The sequence below is a fragment of the Cucurbita maxima genome, unplaced genomic scaffold (genome assembly GCF_002738345.1).
Source record: "Cucurbita maxima cultivar Rimu unplaced genomic scaffold, Cmax_1.0 Cma_Scf00018, whole genome shotgun sequence".
Classification (NCBI taxonomy): domain Eukaryota; kingdom Viridiplantae; phylum Streptophyta; class Magnoliopsida; order Cucurbitales; family Cucurbitaceae; genus Cucurbita; species Cucurbita maxima.
This window is the reverse complement of record NW_019272034.1, coordinates 1,983,450-2,006,199: the sequence shown is the minus strand read 5'-3', so window position 1 is coordinate 2,006,199 and position 22,750 is coordinate 1,983,450. Positions and strand designations below refer to the sequence as shown.

The 22,750-nt window shown below is 36.1% G+C and overlaps 3 protein-coding genes across 4 annotated transcripts; 2 read left to right on the top strand and 1 right to left on the bottom strand.

The window, feature by feature from the left end:
• Nucleotides 1-1,068: 1,068 nt before the first annotated feature.
• Nucleotides 1,069-8,036, bottom strand: LOC111492623. 2 transcript variants are annotated; one of them, XM_023141994.1, is made up of 8 exons: nucleotides 6,803-8,034; nucleotides 5,449-5,742; nucleotides 4,798-4,926; nucleotides 4,593-4,673; nucleotides 2,585-2,638; nucleotides 2,432-2,505; nucleotides 2,305-2,355; nucleotides 1,069-1,613 (listed from the first exon to the last, which is right to left on the bottom strand). In XM_023141994.1, the coding sequence occupies exons 1-5, from the start codon at nucleotides 7,704-7,706 to the stop codon at nucleotides 2,610-2,612; spliced, it is 1,437 nt and encodes a 478-aa protein (XP_022997762.1). In that variant the 5' UTR covers nucleotides 7,707-8,034; the 3' UTR covers nucleotides 1,069-1,613; nucleotides 2,305-2,355; nucleotides 2,432-2,505; nucleotides 2,585-2,609. The 2 variants fall into 2 exon arrangements, with proteins under 2 accessions (XP_022997762.1, XP_022997763.1); XM_023141995.1 differs by lacking the exons at nucleotides 1,069-1,613; nucleotides 2,305-2,355; nucleotides 2,432-2,505; nucleotides 2,585-2,638; nucleotides 4,593-4,673 and adding an exon at nucleotides 4,997-5,372 and having other exon boundaries at nucleotides 4,815-4,926; nucleotides 6,803-8,036.
• Nucleotides 8,037-9,924: 1,888 nt separating this feature from the next.
• Nucleotides 9,925-11,621, top strand: LOC111492624 (protein rough sheath 2 homolog). Its single transcript, XM_023141996.1, has one exon. The coding sequence runs from the start codon at nucleotides 10,152-10,154 to the stop codon at nucleotides 11,304-11,306; it is 1,155 nt and encodes a 384-aa protein (XP_022997764.1). The 5' UTR covers nucleotides 9,925-10,151; the 3' UTR covers nucleotides 11,307-11,621.
• Nucleotides 11,622-19,179: 7,558 nt separating this feature from the next.
• LOC111493226 (transcription factor CYCLOIDEA-like) lies at nucleotides 19,180-20,044 on the top strand. Its single transcript, XM_023142870.1, has 2 exons — nucleotides 19,180-19,955; nucleotides 20,011-20,044. The coding sequence occupies exons 1-2, from the start codon at nucleotides 19,180-19,182 to the stop codon at nucleotides 20,042-20,044; spliced, it is 810 nt and encodes a 269-aa protein (XP_022998638.1).
• Nucleotides 20,045-22,750: the final 2,706 nt, after the last annotated feature.

The window sequence follows — 22,750 nt, the reverse complement described above, 5'->3', positions numbered from 1 at the left end:
ATTTTTCTTTTTGTCTTTTCCACGTCAGCATGTATAGAAATTCATATAATCTTTATTTATTCTTTAAAAAACGTTTTTTTATTTTAAGAAAAATATATAATTAATCAGCTAAAATTGAAAATATTATATATATTTTTAAGAAATTTTTAAGATGTCATCAAACCCGCGTTAAATTTCTCCAAGTAAGTTATGAGCCACCAAAAAAGAAGGTACTCCGACATTCTCTTGCACCCCTACGATATGATCATGTTACTTACTATTTGGTTCTAAGAGTAAAGATTATCTCCACGTAATGATGATATGATATGTTTTCATATACATTCGCCCTTAGTGTCGTGTTTGTGTGTGTATATATATAAAAGAACATGAATTTAAGAGATGATCTCGTGTCATAAGAAATTTTTAGCCTAGATGACTAACATGCATTATGCAAGAGTATATGATCGCATTTGATCATTTAAGATATTGGACACAATGATGCAATCATAACATCATGTTGTAGTCCCACGATGGTGTTAATGAGTCATGATGAAACTACTCAACATAGTCGCATGAATTGATATAAAAACAATGCGACTTTAAAGTAAATGTTGTGTGGCGAAATCGTGTCGATCTCCCATGTTTGGTAGACATGGTCGAGATTAAAGCGTTAGAAAAAGAGAAATACAAATAATATTCTCCTCATCTTCATGTCTAATCAGTAATCACCGTCTTCCATGAGATATGGGAGGGAAAAAGATGGGAGGGGGAGAGCATAGGATATGGATGGAAGTGAGAAGTAGTTTTCATTGAGTTGTATGAGCAAAAAGGAGTGGATGAGGGGGCGAAAATGGCATGCGCACATGTGATGGAAGCTATCAACATTGTAATGACAGTGAAGGGTTTCAATTATGGACGTGGGAGGGTCCCAACTGTTGGGGACTCATCATACCCATCAATTCTGTCTCATCTAAATGCAATCCCATGAAAAACAGAGGCTCTGTTCTGGGGCTATGGGCTTCCATTGCCCTTTCACACAAACAACTTTCACTTCATTTGGCTGAGGAACTCATAGAACTGTAACAAAAATTTGAATGATGAACAGAACAAATGCAGATTTAGCAGTCTAAACACAGTAAAAAGTTCTCAAAACAGTCATCTCTGAGAGAAAATGTGTTTCATCTGATGAAAAGAAAAGAAAGCTAATATTAGGACGAAAGCAGGCTACATTCCCGAATGAGAACGAGTCGTAGATGCATATATAGATTCAAACTAGAATGTTGCGAGTTATGAAGGTTTCATGCAATTATGATATTCATCTTGCAACACTAAACCCAGCTCAAGGTCTCTGATGTGTTGTATCTTTCATGATAGCGGATTGAATAAATATACGATATTCTGTCTGCGAGTTGAACCAAGATGCAACGAAACAGACGTACCAATGGCTAGAATGCTCGTTTCTTGGCCCCAAACTTGTCTTGCAGCTCATGGATGCAAGGCCAAGGCTAAGCAGATGGGGTGGCTCTATTCTGTTGAAAGACTTCCATCACATGTGCATTATTCCCTATTGGGTTGAAAGACTTCCATATTCAGAATTTCAGAACTTCAATAACGAATATTCCCAAAGCATTGTCCTGTGCCATAGACCACAGATCTCAATCAGACAAATAATAATATTAGATACTCTTGATGCAAAATAAGTCTGGAAGATTGTGAACGTATATAGAAGCAAAAATTAGATTAATTCACTGAAATTGTCTCTCGAGGCAGAATAGATTCAGTCCTTTCAAAGAAAACTGAGCGACGAGAACTTCATTACGATAGACGGATGTTCAAAACAGGTTATAAACCACCAATAGCATCACAAAGACCAAAATATATATATATATATGAAAATAAAACAGATAAGGACCCTAAAAGCTTTACAAGTAAACCACCGCTAACAGATATTGTTCACTTTGGCCCGTTACATTATCGTCGTCAGCCTCACGGTTTTAAAATGAATCTCTTAGAGAGAGGTTCCCACACCCTTATAAAGGATGTTTTGTTACTCTCTCCAATCAATGTGGGATCTCACAATCCACCCTCCTTGGGAGCCAGCGTCCTCGCTGGCACACCGCCTAGAGTTTGGCTCGGATACCATTTGTAACAGCCCAAGCCCACCGCTAACAAATATTGTCCGCTTTGGCTCGTTACATATCATCGTTAGCCTCACAGTTTTAAAACACGTCTATTAGAGAGAAGTTTCCACACCCAAAGGGTGCTTCGTTCCCCTCTTCAACCAATTTCTCAATAATAAAAAATTGAATAAAGATAAAAACATACCTATTCAGAGCTGTCTTCTTGAATCTTATTCACCATGGACATGTGAGAAAACTGCAGTACAGTAACACAATAATTAGGAACCAAGAAGCCACCATGAACTAACTTGTAGAATAGGTCAGTTTCTTACTTGAGCACAACATGAAGCCAAGAAGCCACCACTCTGGACGAGATCATCTAACACAGCCTTGAATGAAAAATGTCCTACAAATAACCAAGAACGAAAAATGAACATTCAAGCGCATGCATGAGGAAACGTGCAACTAGATAAGAAGCTGCTTACCCTTAAAAATGGCACCGAGGAAACTTCAGGAAATTGTATACGCATATAAGCTGCCTGCTTAACAGAAATGAACATTGTTAACAAGAGAAGAAAATGCCATGATAAAGAACAAAGAATAAAACTTGAAAAGTATATAATGTTCCTTGGCCGCAGTATTTTTCCTTTTTTCATCCAACTTTTTTTTCTATAATTTATGTTCGACTTCCCTCGTCTTTTTTTCATTTCTTTCTTCTCTTTATTTGTATATAAGAATACAGGACATTATTGTCGAGTTTTACAAGCTAACATGTGTATGATTCAATTATAGGGAAAATTTAATTGATGGAAATTCACATGGTCATTTTTGCAAACAAGTTGATTGAAAATGAAGAATTACAAGACTATGGGGACAGCATTCCAACCTGAAGCTATAAGAAATACAAGGTCAAAAAAAGCCAACGAAGCAAGCCTTAGAACAAAGATCCCCTCTCTCGTTCCTTTTCGTTTCTATAGCTGGCCAAAGTAGCACCCTATCCTTTTGCCTAATCCCTCTAGATTTTCCTAATTGTTTATAGTAATAATCTTCTTGTCCTAACCTTAGAACACACCTTGATTTCCCTAACCGTCTCCATATAAAGAGGATGCACAGCTGAGGGTCTAATTATCACTTGAAACCTCCAATAGTAGAAGCAACTTTGATCACTTTTTTGAGGTGTGAGATTCCACATTGGTTGGGGAGGAGAACGAAGCATTCTTTATAAGGGTGTGGAAACCTCTCCCTAGTAGATGTGTCTTAAAATCCTTGAGGGGAAGCCCGAAAGGAAAAGTCCAAAAAGGACAATATCTGCTAGGGGTGGGTTTCAGTCATTACAAATGGTATCAAAGCCACACTGAGCGATGTGCCAACGAGGAGACTGAGCCCTGAAGGGGGTGGACATGCAAGGACGATGGGCCCCGAAGGGGGGTGGATTGGGGGGTCTCACATCGATTGGAGAAGGGAACAAGTGTCAGTGAAGACACTGGGCCCCAAAGGAGGGTGGATTGTGAGATCCCATAGCGGCGATACGCAATGGGCCAAAGCGGACAATATCTACTAGTGGTGGACTTGGGCTATTGGCATCAGAGTCCCACTGGGCGATGTGCCAACGAGGAGGCTGAGCCCCAAAAGGGGGTGGACATGATGCAGTGTGCCAGCAAGGACGCAAGGCCTAAAGGGGGGTGGAATTAGGGGGTATCACATCGATTGGAGAAGGGAACGAGTGTCAGCTAGGACAATAGGCCCTGAAAGAGGGTAGATTGTGAGATCCCACATCGGCTGTAAAGGAGAACGAAGCATTCTTTATAAGCGTGTGGAAACCTCTTCCTAGCAAAGGCGTTTTAAAACCGTGAAGCTGACGGTGATACTTAACAGGCCAAAGCGGACAATATTTGTTAGCAGTAGGCTTGGGCTGAGGAGAAGACCATAGCTCTACCCAAGATGCCACTTAGTTTCTCAACAATTAAATTTCATTAGAAATCATCACCATTAGATTACAACCAGCAGTCCTATTTACAGAGTACGTGGCTGGAGTTACAATTAGAGAAATATAATAGTAGCCATGAAAGAAAGCTCTCCAACCCTTGATGGATCATTGGATTAGAAAAGGCAAAAGGGAACTACCAGTTGACCCTAAAAACATACATGACGTAACTAGGATGCACACAAAGTTTCTCATGTCCCCGAGCCTCCACGTTTTGAAACTACAACCCATGGTTAAACTGGATAAAAGTCTCTCTATATTGATTCCACCAAATCCAAACTAGTAGTGCGCTTGGGATCCTTTTCCGAATATGCAGAAAGTATCTTAAAAAATTAAATCACTTTTTCTTAAAATAAGATGGTGTTTGGCAGCCAATCAAACACTACAGGCACTCAAAATAGCAGGCAGGGTAGTTCCATTTGCAACATAATCTTTAAAACACAAGCAATTTTTTCACATACAACGAGAAAGTGTTTGCAGGAATTTCGATACGAATAACAAGAAATTACCTTGTCCAAGAATTAAAACAGCATTCGCACTCAAGGATGTTATATCTTGAATCTTTTCACCAGCAAATATAACTTGCATATCTGGCAATAAAAACAACCCAAAGTTGGGACTAAGTTGAGCATATACGCAATTCCTAGTTCTTGATAATACAAATATTATTCAGACCAATAAGTTATAACCCGAAACATCTGCATCGATAGAGACCTGATATTTTTTTCATCGGGACTTCCTCGATCTCATTTCCCCTATTTTCAGTGACATCAGAATCAACATCAGGTATCATCATCATATGCACTGAATGTTGCTTGTCAGATAGCCAGACAGTTTGATTCCCTGCAAAAGTATTATATTTCTATTAGTTCTGAGTTGTGAAATAGCAACAAGCCAAACATCACTTTAACACCTCTCAAGCCCTCAAAAGACTCTATTATTCTTTTCCCTTCGCAGGCCCCATAAAACAACACACTCCGTAGCCTGCCACGAAAACCTTTCTTTCTCGGGAATGGAGGGTAGAGACTAAACTCCTCAATCATCTCTTTGAAACCCCTATGTCTATTCAAACTCAAGCCGAACTCCTTGTTTGCTCTAAACAGCATGGGGTAAATTACAGCTCCATAGGATATGATCGATGTCCTTTGACACCTGCCTACAGAGAATGCAACATAGTGGCCCAATCAAATTGGGCATCTTGGGGTTCCTCCAAGGCTCACACTTGTACAAACTACTTCGGCCAACCTTCCAGTATATTTTTTCTCTCTTTCAAGCACCTAATAGAATGACTAAAAACAAGGAGAATCCTTTGAAAAGGTAGCAAAGAGAAGAAACGTATAGAACATAGAATTCGGACAAGCATACTTATGGATGTATCAGGAACGCTGGTCAGCGTTTGAACTTTCATTAGATGAGGCAATGGTCGAATGTTGTAAGAAAAATCTGATCCAGTAGCACTGCTAGCAAGGTGCAGCAGATGTAAACCACCAACAGAGTCCAGGATTAAGATTTTCCTGGGAGAAAGTGCTTGAATTGATAATGCCTTTAATGGCATCATTTTTGCAGATCTCAGTTCTTCAATTCCTCTGCCCTTCAGCGCCACAAAATATAGTCCTCCTTCACTCGAATCTTGTCTCAATTTTACAGATCTTGATCTCACTGCAATTAAAAATACACGATCAGAGGCATATGCCAACAACTTGACAACTACAATGTTTTGGCATGAACGAGATCCAGAAATTATAGCAATAATAATAATACAATAGACATTGAAAAACAAAGATCGTCACTCCAGCTAAGGATTTCGTTTCAAGTGGAAAATAGGTGAACTGTCCAAGTTTTTTTTAGATATGAATGAACTATCCAAGTTAAACCTCTTTAACAATCAGTAATTTACCATCTAGAGGCATCCTTATGAAATAAACCAAAGGACGGCACCTTCAGCACCCATGTCCGGGCCATATAAGGAAAACCTAAAAAACAAGTCGTTAGCTAATATAATAGATCAAACATATGTTGTTGTCATGAAAAGTATTTTGAGTGCAAATCAGGTAGCTGGCCACAGTTAAAGAAATGTTGCATGTATCCATCCAAAATGAATCAGCTAAAAAAAACGATATGTCTATCTGCGATACCCAACAAGGAAGGCTTTATTTCATATCCCATGGATCATTGAGCTTCACATTATAATTGGCAGAAATCTCGATTTAGATATTGTTTCAATTCAACCTCCCCTACCAATGCAGCAACTCGATACCAACTCGATAGATTTCTCTCGTCTCCTTCATTTATAATGAAGCAAGCTTTCTTGGACACTCCTGCAGTTACTAAAAGCATTCACTTCGAATAAAGCATTGTTCCAAACTCCTCAAACTTTTATCGCTCAGTCTCAAACTTCAGCACGTATCAAGCCAATGGAAGCTGATAAATTATTTTCAATCTGTGATCAGACTCAATAAACTCCTACCACAATTTAAGTTCAAGGATAAATTCCTACAAAGAAATCATTGTTAACATACGATAATCATCAATTAACCACCACAGTCCAGCAAACGCCTAGTGTTTGAATTACTCTTACGCATAGCGAATGCTCCCGGGATTAAACTTGTGATTAAACTCTCAGAACGAATAAAAAATCAACAAAGTATTAGCCAAATTCCAGGATACACGACCAATATGGCTAATAAAAAAAAAATGTCATATAGATTTCTTAACTCACCAGAATCAAAATGTTTGTCCAACTTCCCATCCAAGGATCCATTGCAAATGGCTGAACTTTGAGCAGCATCACTTTTACTGGCATGTTCGTTGAGTCCATTGTTGCCAACAAAAAGGGAACCACCGTTCAAGTCGGTACCACCAGAAGTTCCATAAACTACTTCTCCATGAGGCAAAAATGACTTATGGACTTCACGTTTGGCATTCAGATTTCTAACTTTTCGACCACGCCCTTTCACAAAAGGCCTCAAATTAACAACCCTAACTCCATTATCTTCCCCCAAAAGCAAAAACCCAAACGAAATGCTAATCGACCAAATGGGTTTGCAGCAGTCAATCACAACACACCTCATCAATTTCAAATCCATCACATCATCCCTACCATCACCGCCGGCCACCATCTTCACCGCAAAAACCCATATCTTGGAGCTCGAAATAGAGTACATGGCGAAGAAATTGACCGACCCAGCTAAACGAACCGAAAGCCCATGTTTAAAATTAACCAAAACACCCAATTTATGATCAGATCGAAGATCCTTCTGCGTGCAAACAACTCGAACTCTCCTGAACAAATTACAAGTCTCCAAAACATAAAACCGGAGGAGAATTCGAGAGCCGCCCTGATGGGGGCCAGAGACCACAAACAGAACTTTAGAATCAGAGTTGGAATCAGAATTCAGAAGCGCAACGAAGGCCGCAGAAGAAGAGGGAGAAGGCACAACCAGTTGAGGGGACGGAAGGGAGGAGAGAAAGAAAGGGGAAAATGAAGGGTAGAGAGAGAAAGAAGAATCAGAGTGCATTAGAGCAAGAGAAAGAGAATGGGGTTCAAAGAGAAAGGAAGTGATTTGAGGGGAAGAGAGAGAAGGGTTAGGGAGGCTAAGCTTGGTGGCCTGTACAACAACCATTAGAGGATCTTAACACCAGAAACGCTTAAATCCTTTCAAAGAGAGAGGAGTCGATGGGGCTGTAGAAGAAGAAGAAGATGAAGATTCAAGGGAAGCATTCTTTTGATTTGGGTTAAGAAACCTTAACTCAGGGCTTTGGGTTTGGGTTTGGGTTTGGGATTTGGCTGCTCCACTTGGTTAGTGTACGATTGAGAAATGCAAGACCCGGAAGTCGAAAGTTTCAATTGGGTGGTCAAAATTGAAGGGATTCTTCCATTTCTAGTTGCAGACGAAGGTAAAGAAAGAGAGAGAAACGAGACACCAAGCCATTAAACTCCAATACATCTAAACCCTTTTCTATATAATAACTAATGGAAGTTTAATCTCCAAAATTACTTGTCATTGTTTAATATATGGTTTTATTTTTTTAATTAACTCTAAATTCATGATTCTATTATATATAAATTTTAATTTACAATATCATTAACTTAGTCAATTAATATGTGCAATGGTAGAGGATAAATAAAAATAAATTTATAATAATTTCATAAACTATTTAAATGTACGGTGTTAAACATTTAATTATAATCATTTTACTTTTCAGCCCTTGTTTCTCTCTCTCCATCAAACTTTTGTGCGCTTCGTGTCTGTACCTTTAACGTGTCTTGCTTTAGACTTTTGGGTGGCAAAATAGTAAACTTCCCCTCCAAATTTGTCATGTTTTATCAATTTTTAACATAATTTTTTTATTCGATCAAATTGCATTCCTGAACCTTTAATAAGTTTCCTTTTGAAAAATTATTTAAAACCAAACATCTTGACATGCATTCCAATAATTTTAAAACATAACCAAATTAATAAGATTTAAAATAAAAATAATATTAGAGGCTTATAAATACAGTCAATAATATATACCAAACAGCCCTAAAACAAAGATTTCTAATTCAAATGTCACAAAATTTCTTAAAAAAATTAAGAATTTAATTTTTAATATAAAAAGATTCATTAATATTGATTTATTATGCAGCAACTTAATATTCATACGTAAATAAAATAAAAATAAAAATTGAAAAGCAGACGATCCAGAGAAAGAGAAAAGGGAGGGGTAAGGGCTACTATGCCACTGTGGGGCAGAGGACTGTGCACGCCTTCTCGTGCAGATCCGAAAAATGCGTTGTATTGTTATTTGTTCCCACCCAATTCAAACTCAACCGGACCCGTTTAGATTTTATTTAAATACTTATTATTATTATTATTATATAATTCAAACTCACCACTAGTAAATAAATAAATATCTGATATTTAAAAATAAATGGGGTTCTAAAATTTTTGAATTGGGTGGTGGTGGGGGAGTGTTGTCCAGTCAGTTCTGAGATTCTGAGTGGGTATGTGTATCATCTGCCACACCACACCACTCACGCTGCTCCAAAACCAATACCCACCACCTTCCTCTGACACCCACCCCCACCGCCTTCCCTATTATTATTATTATTATTATTATTATTATTATTATTATTATTATTATTTCCAATTTTATTTCTATTATTTTATTTTTTAAATTAACTATAAACAGATAAATTGGCACTAGAAATTTCCACAACATTTGTTGCATTATTCACGTTTACGATAACAACAAATTGAAAAAAAAGAAGGACAGAATTCCAAAAACTGTGGGCCCATTCTAATTATTCACTCTTCTATATTTCATTTTTTTCAATTGTTGGATTATGAATTATGCTAATTTGATTTGTAATTACTTTTGCCCTTTTCTATGTTTTAATTCTTACTCTTTTTTATTTTTTCCGGAGAAAATAAATATTAAAAAAAATTGTCGGTCAATATTAGACAAACTATTTATTCGTATTTTTCCAATAATTGTAAAAAAATAATAATAATAAAGAGACGCTTTACTTTATTTTTTGTTTTTGTATGTACTTATTTTATTAATTTGCATATTAAAATAAAATAAAACTAAAAGAGAATGAATTAAATTGTAAAATCAAGATCATAATAGTAAAAAATTTAATTGGTTAAATAATTATTGCAATTTAATTTTATGCAAAATATTTATGTATTTTATCTATTAAATTATATTCAAATTCTTTTTTTTTTTTTCGAGAAATAAAAAATAAAATGAGAGGAATGTGCAGAAATTTGGGACCAGAAGAAAATAAATAAAGTAAAAAAGTTAGAAGAAAAGTTAAAAAACGTAAATAAAACCTTTAAATTTGTCACTGGTTTGAGGATTGAGCCAAATAGAGGCGCGTGAAAAATTGGAAAAAGGCGCGTGGAGTCTGAAATAGATTTCAGCAGAGCATCGGAGCTCCATAATAACAACAGTACGCATCATCATCCTCCTTCGTCCTCTTCACCTTCACCCATCTCTCTCTCTCTCTCTCTACAATGAGCTCCGTCTCCATCTCTGCCATTTGAGCTTATTCTCACTGCAGCTATGGTGGCGATGAAATGAAGGACCGCCAGCGCTGGCAGCCGGAAGAAGACGCACTCCTACGAGCCTACGTCAAGCAATATGGCCCTAAAGAATGGAATCTCATCTCTCAGCGTATGGGGAAACCTCTCCATCGCGATCCTAAATCCTGTCTGGAGCGCTGGAAGAATTACCTTAAACCTGGCTTGAAGAAAGGCTCCCTCTCTCCCGAGGAGCAGACTCTCGTCATCTCTCTTCAGGCTAAGTACGGCAATAAGTGGAAGAAGATCGCTGCCGAGGTTCCCGGCCGTACGGCCAAGCGCCTCGGCAAGTGGTGGGAGGTTTTTAAAGAGAAGCAACTTAAGAAGTTGCAGAAGGCGCAAAACCTAACGCAGAGGCGCGATTACCAAAATTCCGACGGGAATCTTTCGATCTCCGGTGTTTCCTCGCCGGAGAAGGCGCTACAAGGTCCGTACGATCATATTTTGGAAACCTTCGCTGAGAAGTACGTCCAGCCGAAGCTCTACTCCACCGCGTTTCAATCTCCTCCTCCTCCCCCGCCGTTGGCCAACTTGATGCCTCGCCTTCCCGTCCCCGACGCTGATCCGGTCCTCTCGCTCGGATCCGTCAACTCTACGACGTCGTCTTCTAACGTCCTTCCTCTGTGGATGAACGTCAACTCCACCAGCACCGCTTCGTCTTCCACCTCGTCGACCACGCCGTCGCCATCGGTGAGTCTCACGCTATCTCCCTCCGAACCGGTCGTTCTCGACTCGGAAATGAACCGATTGTTACCGGTTCAGCAGATGGGAGCCTTAGTCCTATACTGCAAGGAGTTGGAAGAAGGGCGCCAGATTTGGCTTCAACACAAGAAGGAGGCGACATGGCGACTGAATCGATTAGAGCAACAGCTGGAATCGGAGAAAGCGAGAAAGAAGCGAGAGAAAATGGAGGAGATGGAAGCGAAGATACGGAGGTTGAGGGAGGAAGAAATGGCGTATTTGGGAAGAATCGAAAGCGATTACAGAGAGCAAGTAAGTGCTATGCGAAGAGACGCAGAGAACAAAGAGGCAAAGCTGCTGGAAGCCTGGTGCAGCAAGCATACGAAATTAACGAAGCTTGTGGAACAAATTGGAAATCAGGGTCAAGGGTTGGTTGTTGTAGCTGGGAATTCGAAGGATATGATCCATTGAAACCGGTGGAGGATGGAGCTGCGCTTCAATGGCTGTCAATGGCGGTGGAGTTAAATGCAGGTTGGTTTCTTCTCTCTGTACTGATTATTAGCACAGACTGGTTTATGTTGGGAACAATTATAGGCAGAGGAAGATAAAAAAAAAGTAATAAAAGGTGAAAACTCATCTCTCTGTTCCAAAGGGTACCTCCCTACAAACTGTTCTGAATTTGCTTTTATTTATTCAACCAAATATATGTATCTGTTTCTTTCTTTTTGGTTAATGTTCTGATAATTATTAATTGATCAAAATAAAATTTAGAAGAATTCTATGTGATATTCGTTATTTGGTGGGGTAAATATAAAACAAGGGTTTTCCGTAGCCTCTCCAAACTTTGGATGAAGAACAAGAAAACCATTCTAGCTCTTCATTTTTGTTTCCTTCATACCATTTGAGTGGAATTGAACTTCTAACCTCTTCGACTTTTGACCTCTACTCGGGGTAATGACGTGACTTGACTTGAGTTATGCTCGAGTTTACTCATTCAATTCAAGCCTACAAAACTAGATAGAGTTTATGAGTCTTAGTAAATTATTAGAGCAAACTTGTAAATTATTAGAGCGAAAGTTAACTTTTGACCTTTGATCTAGGCAATAATTCGACTCTCGAGTTAAGTTGGATTTACTCATTTAAGCCTACAAAACTAGATATAGTAGGTTAGAGGTAAATTATTAAAGGGTAGTTGAACTTTTTGTTCTAATTTATTTCTATGAGCCTATAAAATTAGATATTGTAGGTGAAATAAAATGTAATACATATACTAATAAAGTGTATGGTTTCAATTTTAAAAATTATAAATATTGTATTAATGTATATCTTAAAGAAAGAAATGAGTTGCAAATAAAAAATGACTGAGAGCTTTTATTACACTTTTGAAGTTGGGCTTACTTAAGGCCCATACATGAGAGGATATCATGTACAAGAATAAAAGAAATCCTTTGGGTTTGATGACTACCTTTCTACATGTCAACATGACTAACATAAAACCAGAAATATGTATCAATTTCATACATATGTTTCACGAACATGTTCACCACTTTCATACTATAGGCTCCACTATGTTGATCTTTGAGAAGTATAGTGATGAAGAAGAAAAAACGTACAAATATTTCACGACTATAATGATCCCGCTCCTATGCCCAAAACATTCTCGTCAAACACAAGGCTAGTACACGTACGTACACGACCCTGACTTACTATTTTAGACATGTAACAACTAATCATATAATCTCAATTGATTCTAAATTATTTAACTCAATCCACCCTTAAACCAAGATTGTGTAGTTCATTTGAAAATGGTACGTACAATAAGCGTATCTTGGGTGCTTTGTGCTCTAATTTTCTTTATATAAATTAGTTGGTTTGTCCAAATTATAACTTTTAATTATGGTTCGAAATTAAGAGATTTGATATATCTTTCGACCAAATGTTAAGAAACCCAATTCATTGAATTTGCTAATTAGCATTTTTATTTAATACGAGAAAAATCTTTGGTTAATCCAAGAGAAAGATATGGTAATTAGCCTAAATGAGTAAGAGATTTAAATATTCTTAGTTTATTTAATTCTCTTAAAAAGAAAAATGATCCGAAGAATTTAGGAAACATATAGACGACATGTCGAACCCAAAACCAAGATTGTCTAGGATATTAAGGGCACTGCCTTGGCCTTCACGTGGCTGTCACGTGCATGAGAGTCCCTTATTTTTGGCTCTATACATTCCTCTTCTATAAAATTTGACTTAGGACTTTGAGCATCAATTGTTGTCTTATGGCTTTATGATTAAATTAATGGATGCATGGACAATAGAATATTATATTATATATTAAATATTCAAACATATTTATATATATTTTAACATCAAATCAAATTAAAAATTAAATAAATGTTCGTAATTCGATAGGATGTTCTCTTTATAAAAGATTCTTCATAGTTATACATGTCAAAGTTCGATATTATATCTATTAATTTTTTTTTTTGAATTATTATTATTTTTGGGTTTAATGAAATAGGAGTCCAGAGTGCACCTTTTTTTGTGTGGCTCATTCGTAGGAATTTCATGGTTAAATATGTTTTACTTAAAACTATTCTACATTAGGTGATTTCCTAAGAATTTTCTCGATATACATATGAGTGAAAACAAAGCATATTGAAAGAGCTCGTGTTAATTTGTGGGATAGCATTTCACTCTTAAAAAACAAATAGTAAGTAATATGACAATGTACGATATAAATTTCGAATTCTAAACTTTAATTATTATATATTTAAAAAATTAATTATAGTTTCGAGAAAAAATTAAATCAACGAACAAAGACAAAAAAAAGGGAGAAACACGATACATTATACATGGGATTATGTTGTGGATTAAGTTTCACACCATATTAATTTATTGCATTTTTTTTTTCTTTTGGGTTTTGTGTATAAGCTTTGTTTTCTTACATTATATTTTAAATATAATCCAAATTAAACTTAGTATATAAATATAATAAGAAATTTGGTAAAATAGGATGGGACAAAGTGGAAGAATACAAACTCAATTTGTATACTTTTTTTTTTTTTTTTTATCCAAATTAAACTCAAACTCAAATTCTAGAATTTTCATATAATAAAAATTGGTAAAATAGCATAGAAAAATTGTAGAATAAAAACTCAATTTGTATACTTTTTTTTTTTTTTTTTATCCAAATTAAACTCAAACTCAAATTCTAGAATTTTCATATAATAAAAATTGGTAAAATAGCATAGAAAAATTGTAGAATAAAAACTCAATTTGTATACTTTTTTTTCCTAATAATGTCTGAATAAAAAAAAAAAAAAAAAAAAAAAAAAAAAAACAAAACAAAACTAAAATTGCACCAAAACCAAGAACAGGGGAAAAAGAAATGAATGGCGTCACAGATCCCAAGACCATTCTTGTTGTTCGTCGTCGTCTTCTTCTTTTTCCACTCCAGAATTTAATAATCAATGGCCGACAAAATTTCTTGGTAGTTGAATCCCCAAATAAATGCTGTTTCATAACCCCAAGAGAGAGAGAGGAACACAGGCTTTCCTTTCCCTTTCTCTATATAAATTCAGACCCCTCCGCCTATTGCCTTAAGCTTGCTGATCATACACACAGTCCAAAAGGGTAGAAGAAGAAGAAGAAGATGAGTAGAAGCACTAGACTTGCAGATGCTACCATGGGAGAAGAGACGAGGAAGAAGAAGAAGCTTTCATGGATATCAAAATCATCCTTTGGAGGTTATATTAGACAACAAAAGGGAAGACTTTATATTATTCGTAGCTGTATCGTGATGATCATCTGCTCGCACGACTAACTCGAAACTCACTCTTGTTTTGCTTTACTTCTTCATGCCTTCAAATGTAAATAATAGAGAGACATTTTAAATATTTTGCCTAATGATTTCATACTCTTATTTTCCACCTTTGTCTTCTTGGCAATGAAATGATCTAGCTCTATTAGAAGATCGATAACCACATGATATTTTGCCTACAAATTACTATGTACTTAGGATAGTGATCATGAACAAATTCATCCTGTTATATGGTAGGTTAGAAAATGTTCTCATAATAAAGTGCTGTAATTTTATCGTAACTATCACGACACGTCAAGTGTGTAGAACGATTGTAAGGTTGGATGGTTACTTAGTCAAATAATTTCTTAAATAGAAGTCGAGACGGAAGGCCTTAGCCTTCTCAACCATCACCTAAGCCTCAAGGGTTAATGATGTGGTCTCTTGGATGTTGACCTCAAACGTCAAGGGATTCGATACCAAAGGGCACAAACTTGATCGATACTCGTAGTGGTCAACCACTTGGACTCAAATGACCCTCTTTAATTATCATTTCTGACCTTAGAAAAATTATTTTTTTTACCAATTTGGAACGTAGTTGATAAATTCACTAATAACTTTAATAGAATTGAATTGGTAAGATTCAAAATTATTTTATAGGCTAAAAAAGTTAATTTCTCAAAATTATAATAAAGTCGATGGGACAGTTTTGTCAATTTAGTTGATCTATATATATATATATATATTTTTGTATCTAATTTGAAAATAGAAAAAAGAAATTATTAAAAACAATAATGAAAAAAAAAGCATTAAAACGAAACTGACCGTGTGAATATAAGGTGGGTCCCAGAACATTTAAAAGAAATAAAAACACTCTCGCACGTGCAATAAGTGCGTAATAATTAGCGATCTGTCTCTATCCTACCCGTCCGTACTGTTTACTTTTCTACCCAACGAAAAAATATCAACAAAAATAAATAAATTTAATTTTCTTTTTTGATTTTGGTTTTAAGTTAACTTTTCATCTGGGCTTTGGGCTATCAATATGGGCTCTAGCTAACTTTTCATCTGGGCTTTGGGCTATCAATATGGGCTCTATGTAACTTTTCATCTGGGCTTTGGGCTATCAATATGGGCTCTAGTTAACTTTTCATCTGGGCTTTGGGCTATCAATATGGGCTCTATGTAACTTTTCATCTGGGCTTTGGGCTATCAATATGGGCTCTAGTTAACTTTTCATCTGGGCTTTGGGCTATCAATATGGGCTCTATGTAACTTTTCATCTGGGCTTTGGGCTATCAATATGGGCTCTAGTTAACTTTTCATCTGGGCTTTGGGCTATCAATATGGGCTCTATGTAACTTTTCATCTGGGCTTTGGGCTATCAATATGGGCTCTAGTTAACTTTTCATCTGGGCTTTGGGCTATCAATATGGGCTCTAGTTAACTTTCATCTGGGCTTTGAGCTATCAATATGGGCTCGATTGGACATGGCCCAAGACATTCATTTTTAAATTAAGGGATTTATTCATGTGAATATAAAACTATAAAAAATTGATACAATATTTCAATTATTTTAAAACGCCAAATTAATAAAAATATTCTAAAATATCTTTATCATTAGTGAAATAGGAACCAGGTTTACTTAAATTAAAATTTTAAATAAATACAAAGTAATAAATTTAAAATAAATTATTTAGAATGTTATGACTTAAAATTATAATAAATTTGGGTTCAAACAATGTTGCACAATTTATTTAACTTCTCTACATTTTTATTATTATTATTATTATTATTTTGTATTGAATTATTTAACTTTTGACTTTGACCAGACAATACTGTTGGAAAAGGTATGGACAAAAACGGCGAGCAGATGGTCAAAAGAATATTTAATAAATATCTTAATTTGCAACATTTTTCAGAATAGTTTTCCTCTTCATCTCATATATTTGTCACCTTTTGTACCAACAACTTCACATTTGATTCCTTCTCAAAACATAACATCAGAGTTAACCGAACACGGAGCGAAAAATATTACAATCATAGTCGTAAAACTCTAGATGTTGAGCGAAAATTTTTGACCCCTCCGTTTTACCAACTTTGAATTATTATTCAAAAACAAAATATAATGATTGTAGAAAGTGGAAGGGAAATCTGTCTCGAGAAATTTCTCTTCACTCCATCTTCTATTCTCTACCCACTTCAAGAGATAAATAGACATCTCGATAATGCCATGAACTTCACATAAACGAGACTCGGATATCTCTTATAAATCATGAAGGTATATAATGTAGTAGACCAAGTCTACCTCTAGAAGGTATTGTCCCTTTGGCCTATTGTGTATTATCGTCAGCCCACGACTTTAAAACGCATATGTTAGAGAGAAGTTTACACATTTTTATAAAGAATGTTTCATTCTACTCTCTAATTAACGTAAAATCGTGTTTGGTAAGAAAGAATGAAATGATGAGATGGCAACAGGTAATGGGTAATTGGAAACCAACCCATTTTCCAAATTCCAAAGTAAAAATGAGCACCAATGATTTTGTACACAAATGGGAGTTCAGAGGTCCTATCATGTCTCATCAATTGGTCATGCCAGAAAAGCACCTATTTAATTCAAACTAGGGTTCATCTTAATTCATCAACAACCATGTCCTTCATTTAGCTGGATCGACCAGTAAACAAGTGAGTAACACCTTCGAGGCTACAGAAATTTGGATACAATAAATAAATACGTTTCGATATTACAAGCAAACACGTCTATTCGTTGACATAGAACATAGCTATTTCCAATTAGATTATCTCTAAATAATATCGTTAAAATAAATATACGAATAGACATGGTTCTTTGGAATATTGTCAGGTGACACATGTCGAGCGGAGAGAGCATGACAGAGGGGCACAAAAGAGAACAGCAGAAACTTTATTAATGTTGCAATCTTTACAGAGTGATATTCATAAGAGGTCAAGTTTAAGCAGGTAAGGATGTTACATGTTGTACATGCTGTCTCCGAGGAACTTTCTTGTCAACACATGATGTTGTTGTCTTTAACAAAAGCCTCTAATACATGTCTTTTTAAACCTCGTCAATGTATTTTTCATTTAGTCCATATCAAAAAATAATTTCATAAAGATTTCTTTTCCAACATTCGACGATTTCTTAATCAAACGGTTTCTTTTCAATGTTATGTGTTATTTCGTCTTTAGTTTCATGTACATCACTTTCATGTATACCAAAAACGTTAGGCGAGTATCACTTTTATGCGCCCTAGGTCTTTTTGGCATGCATCATCTTCGTGCATAGATGGACGTCACTTTCATGCACAACGACCTTACGTATATCACTTTCATGTAGTCAATTCTTATATAAACAAAGGTAACATATTTCCTGTTTCACGACTTTTATGAGCACACAAATGTACGAGGTCTCACATGCAAACATATCAATTTATTAACATGATGCAACATAGAAGATCGTTTATATATATCAACATCTTCATTAACATACTCGATATGCATACATTTATTCCCATCTCATAACACTCATAACTTAATATTTTCAAACAATTACATAAACGTCAAAGCAACAATAGACATCCAACCTAGCCCTAAGGCGTTCCAACAGTACAGTCATATCTTAGTAGCAACCAAAGAGTCTCCTATTTTTTAATATATTTTTTTCATTTCTCTTAATTTAGAACATTAATAAACTCCCCAAAAATTATTTTAACCTATCCTAGTTGATATTGACTTGGTCAACTCCAATTTCTACTCTTAAAATTCAAAATTTTTCATAACCTTAATTCAACTAGTTTAACAAGCTAACTGTGATGTCTCACATTGGTTGGAGAGGAGAACAAAACACCATTTATAAAGGTGTTGAAAACTTCTCTTAGCAAACGCATTTTAAAGTTTTGAGGGGAAGCTCAAAGATAACAATATCTGCTTGATGAATCTAGGCGGTAAGATCTAAGCTTTTGTTGGTTCCAAAAAAATTCAAACCTACAAGGGAAGGGATCTCTAGTAGTAGCTATGTGGACTAACCCTATAGTTAAGGGCAATATGACACTAATTTACAGGGCTCTCTTCTAGTCTCTAACAATTCAGAAGCCTTTTTTTTTATTAACTCACTCAGCATGACATAATGGTTTCTGATCAACAGCCTAAGATTCAATAGCTATTCAACTCATCATTTTTTGATACCCACTTCATGTTTTGAAGGTATCTATGTGATTGAAATGAGTACAGATGAGCTATACATCCCTAACACATTTATAACTAAACCCTAGCAATTTAGAACTGAAACTATGAATGTTTTATAGAAGGGTTTGTTGAAGTGACAATCTCCCACGTTTAAGGGCCCATTTTCTTTTTGCTCATAGCCACACCCACCCACTTCTGTCCTCTATTCCTCCCTTTCTCTCGAACTCCAAAACCTAAAAATCTGACCTCAAATCAAAGAAGAACATAAGATCTTTAATGGGTAGAGGTGTTTGAGCTTCATTTCATTGCCAAAATCCTTTGAAAAATTGAACAAAAATGGGTTCTTCAAGCTATAATCTCAACCCTTTTCCTTACTTTCCTTCTCCTTCCACTGCTTCCTATAATCTCCCTCTCTCAATTCCTTCACTTCTCAACTCTGAGCCAACAGCCACAACTTTCAATTTCCATCAACCCCACCAAGATCCTGTCTCTTTTTTGGCTCCCTATCTTCCCATTGGCCACTTCTCGACGTCCACAACACCGGAGGCCGTGATCAATTTTGCGGTGGCGGGGAGCAACGTTCAAGCTTTTGGCAACATTCCGAGTGCTTCTGGGGCGAGAATGGGGTCGGGGAAGAAGGACCGACATAGCAAGATTTACACGGCTCAAGGTTTACGGGATCGGAGAGTGAGATTGTCCATTGACATAGCTCGTAAGTTCTTTGATTTGCAAGACATGTTAGGGTATGACAAAGCAAGCAAAACCCTAGAGTGGCTTTTTAGCAAATCCAAAAAAGCAATTAAAGAGCTTTCAAGGACCAAATATGGAAATTTTGAGGTTGTTGGTGGAGCTAGAAGAATGTCTTTGGCTTCAGATGTTGAAGAAGAAGAGGAAATGACTAATAAAGTTGAAGTTTTTAATCTTCTTGCTAAACAATCAAGAGCCAAGGCTAAGGAGAAGAAGCAAGTGGATGATGAAAACGGTGACGACGACGACGGAAAAATCGACGTTCATGGCGGTGAAACTTCAAATCTATCAATGGAGGAATCCTCGTTCATGAACAAGAGAAAACTTTATGCGAAAAAGTTCATCGAGGACGATGAGATGAAATTGTGCCGAGATAACGATGCCGAAGCCTCTCAATGGAAGTTTTTGGATCAAATGAAGGCCTCAAAAGGGCATCTCCAAGAACCCTCCATGATCAAGAGGAAATGGAAGCCTTCCATTATTTCTGGTTCTTCACAGAGAAATCTCCTCATTTCCATTGATGGCATTCCTATAAACTTAACTCAAAATTGGGAGGGCAATAGCAACCCCAATTATCCATTTCCCAAGTAAAATTGATCTTCAGGTAATTTCAACACTCTAAGGCTTAAGATTTTTCATTTTTTTTCCCCTAAAAAGTTTTGATTTTTCTCAAATTGTTCTTCAGGATTTGAGAGCTTATTGCAAACGCGTATGAACACATCAGGGATCAAATGAAGCAAACAAGATCAAAACATGGCTAATTTTAGATGGGTTTTTCTTGAACTACTACTTGAATGTTTTTATTTATTATATTACAATAAGTAAAGACTGGTGGTGTTGATGTTTTTTCTTGCTTTATTAAAATAATTAGATCATGTTTTGATTTGTGTATGGCTCTTGCATGTCTTCACTGGAGTTGGGATCTTTTGAATTTATTGCTAGGGACATATCATTGTATGTGCCAAAATTAATGATGAGTTGGTATGAACATTGAAGAAGGAGAATAAGTTCTTAATTACTTAAGCAAGTAAGAAAGATTTAAGAAGAATGGAAGATCATGAAGAACAAGTAACAATAAAAAAAAAAAAAAATGATTGACATGAAACATTAGCAACATAGCGTCCCCTTTTTGTTTGTAGTTTGGCAATGTTTATGCACTAAGAGTTAGTTCAGTTGTTAGAACAAAAGTTTATTGGATCAAGTGTTTAGAAGTGATAGTGATTCAATTACAATCATGGTTTTGTTCTTTCCTTTGACCTAATCTTTTTGAATCATTGATGTCTCACAATTGTCAAAGGATTTTGTTTATATGTTAATCAAAAGCAAGTATCGTTAAAAACAAAAAAACAGCTCAAACCCACGATTTGTCATTAGTCTCACGATTTTAAAACGTTTTTGTTAAGGAGAGGTTTCCACACCCTTATAAAGAATGTTTCGTTCCCCAGGGATCTCAAATCGTTTCTCTACTTAATCGTGACATATCACGAAATCTAATTCTTGTTATTGTGTAAATGAAACTTGGTATGAGAAACACATAAATCTAGCAAGGTTGAGCATAAGAATGAATTGAGTTAGAAGCTTAAACAAAATAGATGTGGAACAAAGTTGAGGAAGAACATTCCAAATAGATATCTATTTGGTGGGTAAAGAAGAGGGTTTGAATCAAAGGATGTGAAGAGTGTGTTAAGGTATATAAGAGAGAGATTAAAGGTGATTAGTAGAGAGTAATGATGGATATACATAGTTAATAATAAGGGATAATCACTAATGGAATGAAAAGAAGAAGAGAAAGAAAAGAGTGATTTGAATGGAACAGAGAGTAGGGAGGGGGGAAGGGTAGGGGTAATGTGGACAATGGTTTTTGATTGTGTGGCCGATCAAACATCCGTATTCTCTTTTGCCAAACAGCCCTTTGAAGCCACACCCAGGCCCCATCTGCTTTGCAATTTAACCCCCTACCTCTATGAAATGACTTGCAACAAACCCTCCTTTATTTTATTTCCGTTAATAAAATTAATATAAATTAACGTTTGATTAGAATAGTAAGAAGACTTATGAACTCGACGTCTAATTGTTGATTTCATGACTTGAACACAATAGGGTCTTACCTAATAAGAGCTCAAGCCTATCGTAGATTTCATGACTTGAACACAATCCGGTCTTACCTGGTAAGAGCCCAAGCGATATTTCATGACTTGAACACAATACGGTTTTACCTTGTAAGAGCTCAAGCATATAACTATCGAATATTATCTGTTTTGGTCTATTACATATCGTCGTTAGCCTCATACTTTTTTAGTTTTAAAACATGTCTACTAAACAAGTTTTAAAACACATTCATTCCCCTCATTTGGACTAAATTATAATTTTTTTTTTAATTATAAATGACTAAATTTTAATTAAAAAAAAGAAGAAAGAAGAAAAGGAAAAGGGTGGAAAAAATTGCTCCATCATGACCGTGCATTTCATCCTATCTGCCACGTGGCAGAGACCCAGACCTTCTTCATTTTTCCGTCTCTTCTAGGGTTTCTAGTTCGAGTTCCTCCCTCCCAAATCGGCAAATCCTATTTTAATAAACCAGTCTGCCGGCCGTCGACATCCGACGATTTGACTCACAATCTGAGAAGTCTGCTGCCTTACGTCTGGAATCGATCCATTCCCGAAGGCTGCAACTTGAAACCACCAGGCCCCCACACCCAGACCAGACCAGACCCACCCCTGTGACCCCATACCCGCCGCCCGCTGAAGACGTATTCGGCCAACCGCTTACCCAGCCGGCTACACCGCTGCAGTTACTATTAACCCTTTTTCCCACTTCTCAAAAACATTGTCAAATCTCAACAGAATTTTAGAAAGAAAGAAACAAAAGAAAACCACTACTCTTGATTAAATTAAACTAAAAACTTATAAACAATAGTGATTAAATTGAAATAATCCACCAATTAAAAAAGACAAAAGTTTTTAAATTTTAGCAGTACAGAAAACCCAATTGGGATGAGATGATCAATGTTACACACTGCGTTTCCTTTCACCGATTCCCAGGAAACAAACAGAAAATTTTACTGCCAAACGCAAATCCACTGATTCAGACAATGGTCAAATCCATCCCATATATATATCTTTCATATGATGTCTCTGTAAAATTACATTAGCCTACTCT